At 31.6% G+C, this 8,417-nt stretch overlaps 1 protein-coding gene across 1 annotated transcript; it reads left to right on the top strand.

Annotated features, from left to right (window-relative positions):
* Positions 1-794: 794 nt before the first annotated feature.
* LOC111036766 lies at positions 795-8,198 on the top strand. Its single transcript, XM_022318927.1, has 3 exons — positions 795-1,247; positions 2,799-2,984; positions 6,735-8,198. Exons 1-3 carry the CDS (start codon positions 840-842, stop codon positions 7,146-7,148), a joined length of 1,008 nt encoding a protein of 335 aa, XP_022174619.1. The 5' UTR covers positions 795-839; the 3' UTR covers positions 7,149-8,198.
* The last annotated feature ends 219 nt before the right edge of the window (positions 8,199-8,417 follow it).

Genomic DNA, 8,417 nt, shown 5'->3' with positions numbered 1-8,417 from the left:
AACCACAAGTAACAATCGTGGAAGTACGGAATACCTACCTTACCTTTGTTGTTATATTAAGCAGATGCAGACAGAGAAACAAGTATTAGTGTGAATAAGTTATAATGTAAAAATATGCATAACTCACGAGCATTCACATGCTCATGCTCGTCACTAAAATATAAAATAATAATAATAATAATATAATAGGTAGGTACCTAATAATATGTTTTGAATCTGCAGCTTCGATGATTGGTATGCAACTTAATGGTTCGTTGTCTGTAAATTGTTATACTCGCTCTTTATTATTCTGATACGTTGAAATGTTGAATATAGTGTAATGTGTAATCGTATAGGTCCACGAGTATAGTTGCATCATAATAATTAAAAATATAGTTGATCAAATTTTGAGTTGTGGTAGACAGCTGGTGATGGGGATTGCAATAAAATTGTATACGCTGCAGTATACCACCCCCGTTAAGGTTGTTTATATAAACTACGAAACAATATATACCAAGGGTGGCCAACGATAAGAGAGTAGAGAGCAGAACAGTGTAATCTAAAATACGTAAGAACTAAGAGTAGGAAAAAAAGGTTCTTAATAGGTACTATACTAAATAAGATGCAATAAAAGATTATGTAGAATGTGAAACATTATAATACTTACGTATACAATAAAATGAGATTGAATTTTGCATCGGATAATTTTGTCTTCACATTATCATACTAGTAAAAATGATTTTCGTCTTCCGATATTACGCGAGACGCGGTTTGACTACCCCTGATTTTTACCTCTGAAAATAGTGACATAAATTCAAAAGTCCTGTCTGTTGCAGATCTTATTTGTCGCCACTTCCTTAATGGTGACAGTGGCGTTGGGCCAGCAACGCCCCGTCCCGCCAACGTTCACCAGACCCGCTGTGCAAGGTCGTGGTATCGCTCAACTGAACTTGGACCCACAGCAACAGGTGCCTCAGCCGTTCCGCAGAGTCTCTTTGCCCCTGTACAGAGGTCGAGGATTCAGTCTGGAGGGACAGGAACCGAATAAGCCTCAGGTAACGCAGCAGACTTTCCAGCCGAGACCGGTCGAAAACGTCGATGTTGACTCGGCGGCGGGCAACGACGCGCCCCAGCCCACCAGACAAGTGCCGCAGCACCAGTTTGAGAGAACACAGCAGCAGCAAGTCGACAGGGTCCAACAACAACAACAACACATTGACAGGATTCAAGCTCAGCCTGAAAAACAGTTCCCTGGATTCCTGCCTCAGGTATATAGGAAATAAAAATATAGAGAGACTCAGCTATAGAGGCTTATACATTATATCATATTATATTATTATGAATCATTAGTACGATTTTATTGTGATCAGGATAGGTATAGGCTTATACATAAATTATAACGCCCGGGTCCACAATATTGTCTGGTTGTTTATTACAATTTTCAAGTGAATCTAAATATTAAAAAGGGAGTTAAAAACGTCTTATGGCTATTTAAAGTTGTAGCATTGTGTCATTAGAGTCATATTAAAAGTCATCATATTATAGGTAACCCAAAATATTACCGATATAAAATGCTAAATATGTTTACCTAATAATTATCTAATTTATTAAAAAAAATTCCAAATAATCCAGACAGTTCGATTGTATCTATAATGTTATATTTTTATCCAAGTAAATTGGTAACTGTAGTTTTCCACCGCTATTGCGAATCTATAAAGTAATATAGGTTTATACAGTACCTAACGATCTAGGACAAATGGACGTGGGGACAATTGGACGTTAAAAAAATATAATCAAAATATTAAATTAGTAAATAAAATTAATAAGTTATTTATATTTATTATAATATTTATGTGTCAAACAAAAACGAATATCCAAATTATTTATTGAGCCGTAATAGTTTGGACTAATGGCTAATAAAAATTTAAAAAAAAAAAAATGATTTACTATATAAAATATTAAAATTAAAAATGTATCTAAAACAATTTTTTATTACAATTTTAGGTACACCAGCAATTAAAATACAATATCAAAAAAAGTTATTTATATTAATTATCATAGTACGTCCAAAATATAATATATAAAATATCTAAGAAGTTTTTTTATATTAATGCAGAGAAATATTTTGTGCGATTCCGCGTAAAAATGATATTTTAGTTCTTATTATAATTAAGTCTGTTATGCTAGTATGCACACGAGCCTACGTTCTCTTTTATACCTACATCGCCAAAACCGTTTTAAGCCATCAGAACTAAAAGCGTCAAATAAGTACATGAAACCGTGAACCGGCATCCAAAAATACTTCACCATCGCGATTTTATTTAATTAACAACATTTTACATGTGTATGTATACTTGTAATACGCAATTTGTACACGACTAGCACGATAAGTGTGTATTGTCGTGTATCGCCGTGTTTCGATAAAGTGTGATAAACAAAAAAAAAAATATCTAATACCTATTGCCAAAGCGATAAAATTCAATCTATAGGTAATACCTACCTAGGTAAAATTCAATAATAATATCGATAAGGTTCGATATTATACGATACCATTATAGTTATATTATGAACATATAATATCAATGGTTTTATAATTTATAATAAGCATAAACCAGAATTATTCATTTTCAATTTTTTTTTTAATATATTTTGATGATGATCTATATAATAATATTATTTATTTAATTTATACTTATTTTGTCGTCCAAACGGCTACGACCATTTGTCCCTCTTCGTGTACCTAATAAGTGCAGGGTTACATTTATATACATTTTAATCGTAGCCCATCGTTGTAATTTTATTGTAATTATATTATTTAGCCCCAGATACAACCCATTGAATCACAACCAAACTTCGTGAGGAAGGTCGTACAGAGGCCGGTGAAACGCGTACGAGTCACCGAAGAGACGGAAGTTATTTCTAAATCTCCGGAAACGATACAGAGAATGAAACTTGAACGAACCGAGTCTGCCGACAAACAACGGGCGAAGAAGCCGGTGTCTCAGGTACCATATTATTTAATTTTGATTTTTAACACAATGTATAGATAGTAGACACGTTTTAAACCCGTAGATATCCGAATGGATTGATATTATTCTAGAGACCATAATGTAAATACTTTATCATCGTTCCGCTAATACGTTATCATATTTTTATAATCACTCAGGTCTCTCTTATAGTCCTATCAACTACTAGGAATTGGTGTTATAGTATTTCTCCACACCAGGCCTCGGAAATAGGTTATCTTGAACTGTTGCAGTTGTTATTATATTATGCACTCTTCTGACAACTGCCTTAATCCAAGTCATTGGTCTCATTCAAATAACGTAATATAGCCCGACATAGGCTAGCACTGGAGTGTATCATAGACGTCGCCTTTTACTTATACTTCCTCGATCACTCACTCACTCGGCACTTAGATAAAATCCTATAATCCGCACGTTTTCCCCGACGCATATTCGTGACACAACCGTCTATTTTTTTTTAAACGTCGTGCTATCTTATATTATACAGATACTACTTGACTTTTAGTACATTTAGTGCTGCAAATCAATAAAATATGTTTTCATCGAAGTGACTATTTACTATGGTAAACATACAATAATACTATATAGGCACTATACTATCGAAGTATCAACAGTAACAAGCGAAGAAAAAATGATTACGATCGCTCGTCAGTCGTCATTAAATTGCATTTGTATTTAATAAACGATTTAAGTCTATTATATATAACCAGATTATCCTTATATTATAGAAATTAAAAACCAGTTTATTTAAACTATCTATACATTTTCTATTTGTAGCTTATTAAAATAACAATAAGCCTACACATGCACATGGTATATTTATTATATAAATATATAGAGTATTAGCGTATCTTAACTTACAACTTTTCGAATATACAATGACGCACTGCGCTCGAAAACCATTCGACAAGAACAAAACTATTAACGATACTATATAGGTAGGATATGCGTACAGTGGAAAACAAAACTCATTTTTTTAATGATATCTAAATATGAATGTGTCTTATGAGTGAAAAAAAATAATTACCTTTCAACAATGAGAAATCATGAAGAAAATTACATTTTCAATAGGTATAACATACAACATTGACCTTTTTACGAGTGTATAAAAATACAATTGCGGTGTAGGTACTGTAATATGAGTACTTATTAAATACAGTCGGTGTTGAGCGGATATATCATATATAATATTAACTAACGATTTGAAATCAAAAAGAAAGAACCACATTCAAGATAATATTATAAATATGACACCTCGTTATAACAGTGAAACTCAAAACATTTGAGAAAGCATATAATCAAAAAAAACATATATTATACTACAGAACATTAATCATTATATAGTTTAATGTTTCATATTTGACTACTATTACTTGATATATAAAAACATGAAATAACTTTTATTCAATCACCCATTCCTTTTTTCTTGTGTAGTAGGCATTGACTGACTAATGCCAATAAATTATTGTAATATTTCGATACCATTGATTATCATACATAAATATATAATCATAAATGGTATGCAAGCGTATTTGTCTGAACGATTTTTAAAATTAACGATTTGAGTAGGTCTTTACAATTTTTCCGTCGGTATAGTTTATTAAAATATACCTAATCGATAAAAATAATTTATACATAAGAAATTTCTTATAAGGATCAATATCAAACGAACATTTTTATGAAAAAAAAATTAAAAGTGAATGTTTAATAATAATATAGATAGGTAACCAACATTCGATTAAAAATAATCCCGATAAGAATCTACAAGTAAATGAAATAACAATATTGTACAGCTCGCACATTATATAATGCAGCATAATTGTATAATTGCTAACGAAAACGTTAATACCTAGGTACTGATTACAATTTAAAACTGACCCGAAGAGAAAAAATTGTATAATTCTAATTACTAATTATATGAGATGTCTAAAATGGGGTGTTTAGCTTAATATGTTATACCTACTGGCTATATAATATTCAATTATTTTGTCATAAAAAATTAAGTTTGTTCTTATATTATTCACGATATCTGCATGCGATCATATCATGTTATATAATATGTGGTAATAGTGTAATACATAATATTATAATATATAAATGACGTACCTACAAGGTACTATACAAGCATATATATAATATAAATCACAAATTAAATTAAATTTCTGTGTCATTGATAAAAATATTGAGAAAGTATAATTTCGAATTTACATTCACATCCGACGTACCTACCAGTAACTACTAACTTATAAGTTATAAGTTATAATATATATTATATAGGTACCTACATTCTATATAATCAGTAAACTAACGTGTCAAACCTACGACTATCTATCAGACGGCGTAAAACGACTTCAAAATAACTAAAGCGCATTACACGTGATCGTCGCGCCAAACAAGGAAGTGTGGGAAAAGGTTTATAGATCATATTTTTTGATTCATGATAATTGTATTATTATAATAAATAATATCGTTATTATGGCACGCACCAGGTCAATATACAGGTATAGATTATGTGATAGGTACTGTGAAAGCTAAAACTTGAACGCCACGTGCACGAGAAGAAAAGTTACGCTTTCGTTGAAAATTTATCCACAATTAGGTCGAAGAGATTGATGGCTAGTCACGTGTATATATTATTATATACTTAAGAATTTTAAGAATAAAAAAAATACAATTTGAAGCTCGACAATAATATAATATATTTTATATTATATTATGATTATCACGTTTCCTGTTATGCAGTTGGATTTTACGCCACAAACCCTATATTATAAAATTTAATATTGTTAGGTAAGACTTCAACCGCAAAGCTTATGGAAAATGAATTACGTACCTATTTACTTCGAAAAATATCATATTTGTTTCGCCAGCGGCCGTCTATATACTCTGTTACACGAGGTAGTATTCCGTTTCGTCATCAGTTTCATTTATTCCCATTTTGCAGTAGTCTCATTTCTACGGCCAAATTATTTTCAAAACATAGTTAAAAAATGTAGGTACAGTGATATATGCAGTGGACGATTTATCGTGTAAAATATGATCTTATTACAATATCACCGCTCTCCTGAAGTAAAGTTATTGGTTGATAAATCAACAATAGTTATACAAATAAAATACTGGTTGGGGGTGACAAAGACAAGAACTCCGTCACTGAATTATGTATGCAATTTTATATTGTAATTTAATGACTGAAAACTGTTTTGTATAATTCAATGATATAATTTCTTATATATAGATAAACTTTTAGTTTATTATTATAAGCACGTATAAAAAATAAATTCGGCAAAATGAGAACTGACCTAATGTCATAATATATGTTATATGTATTATATTACCCCCGAACTTGAACTGAACTCCGTTTGAAAATTGTTTATTCGAACACAAACAAAAACCAAACTTAAAAATAAATTTAAAAGATAAAGAATTTTCCATAATTGCTTTAAAAATGATTGGTAGTTGACCCAATGAAATCATAATTAATATAATAATGACAAAAATAATTTAATTTTTTATCTTCATTCGGTAGACTAAGGTCGGAAAAAATTTTGATTTCGCTGAACTGGTTTTTCAAATTTCGAATAAAAATAAATCATCACTGTCATTTTTACGGGCGCCCTTACATCATATACGATGTTTGACGAGATGAATGATATTATAACATTAATTTACCAAACAACATTATTTTACACAACATATACCTAATCCCATTGATTTTTACCTTCGCTTCAGGTTTTGAGAAGGTACAGAGACGACAACCCGGACGGTAGCATCACTTGGGGTTTCGAGAACGATGACGGTACGTTCAAGGAGGAGACCATCGGCGTGGACTGCGTGACCCGCGGCAAGTACGGTTACATAGACCCGGAAGGCGTCAAGCGCGAGTACTCGTACCAGTCGGGCATACCGTGCGACAAGGACAGGCTGCCGCTGAAGGCGCCGCAGCAACAGCAGCAGGGCTCCGGATCGTCCGCGGTGCAGGAGGCGCAGGCCAGCGACACGTACGGTTACATTGACTACACCAAAAACCAGTACGTCATGGCCAACGGACAGACGATCAACCTGAACGGCATGGCCAGGAACAGGGCGCGAAAACCGGTGGTCCGGAAGACAGCGCTGCCGCCCCCAGCCGACGAACGCTTCTGAGTCGTCTGCACCGTCGTATATAATATTATATGTATCGCATCCCTCCCCAACTTGCAGCGTATTATCATAATTATAATTATTATTAATACTATATCAATGACCTTGTAGGAAACTGCAATGTAATCAGTGCTCGATTTGGAAAACTTAACTTAAAATATTTGAACGCAATCCATAAACTATCAATCCTACGTACCCAAATAAATATTTTACGAGTACTCCAGTTTAAAGGGTGATCCATATAACGTTGGCCAATATTATTATCTCAAAAACGTTCATTTTTTTAACAACATGCATTTTTATTTTATTTTTTCCAAAACAGAATATTTTTTAGAGTACTTTAACACATAAAATTCGAATTTTGGACGAATAATGTACGAGTTGTATTTATATTTTAAAGTTTGAATTTGCGGAATAGAGTATAGTACAGGCCGTACAAGGGTACCTCAAAAAATGTTTGTCCAATAATCTGCTCATCTAAATTTTAAATACTTAATTATAATTAAAAACCACTTGTCCAAAATTTGATTTTTATATAGATCGAAATACTCCGATTACTCCGAATAATAGTATGCTTCAGAATATGAAATGCATTTTGTCATTCAAAAGAATAAAAATAAAAAGACTTTAAAAACGATATCGATAAAAAATATAATTATCTTCTGAAAATGATGTTTTGTAAAGCTTTGAATTATGCAAAAGAATTAATATTGAGACTAATATTTTTAAAAAAGTTAGTATTTTCTGAACTAATGAAAGTTACGTTAAATGGATCACTTCGTTAATGTAGACTACTTATGAGCGATCAAAATTGATGTTTTCGTTCCATATTATTATAAATAAATTTTAATACCAGTTGTAATATCATAGTAAAAATAAGTTGCACAAACCATCAATAAATGATTTGAATATTTTATTAATTATAATAACTTCGCAAAATAAGGGATGTTCCCAAAATTTAAAAAAGAAATACCAGAGGAGCTCCGTCCTCCTCACAAATTTGAGCACTGGCTGTAATACGATGACTTATTATTTTTTTTTTTAAATAAATAATATGATAATTTTAACGTTAATATAATATTATGTAAGCCGCTGCCACCACGGTGTCACGCCTGACGCTTCACTATTTTATTATTTTTTTTTTGTAAGAGATCGCGTTTTATTTTTAAATTATTTTAGACAGGTATAATTTATAATTTTGTGTAGATTGTATTATACGCAACGTGATATAATAATGTATAATTATGTATACACCGCAATTATTTTATATTA

This window comes from Myzus persicae, unplaced genomic scaffold (genome assembly GCF_001856785.1).
Source record: "Myzus persicae strain clone G006 unplaced genomic scaffold, MPER_G0061.0, whole genome shotgun sequence".
NCBI classification, from domain to species: Eukaryota; Metazoa; Arthropoda; class Insecta; order Hemiptera; family Aphididae; genus Myzus; species Myzus persicae.
Note: the sequence above shows the minus strand (reverse complement) of the source record. Positions and strands in the feature narration are given on the sequence as shown.

Bases quoted from the DNA above. Each gene is read 5' to 3' on its own strand.
- LOC111036766 (XM_022318927.1), top strand. From the start codon at position 840: ATGGTGACAGTGGCGTTGGGCCAGCAACGCCCCGTCCCGCCAACGTTC. The intron at 1,248-2,798 runs GTATATAGGAAA...TATATTATTTAG, and splicing joins TCCCTGGATTCCTGCCTCAG to CCCCAGATACAACCCATTGA. The intron at 2,985-6,734 runs GTACCATATTAT...CCTTCGCTTCAG, and splicing joins CGAAGAAGCCGGTGTCTCAG to GTTTTGAGAAGGTACAGAGA.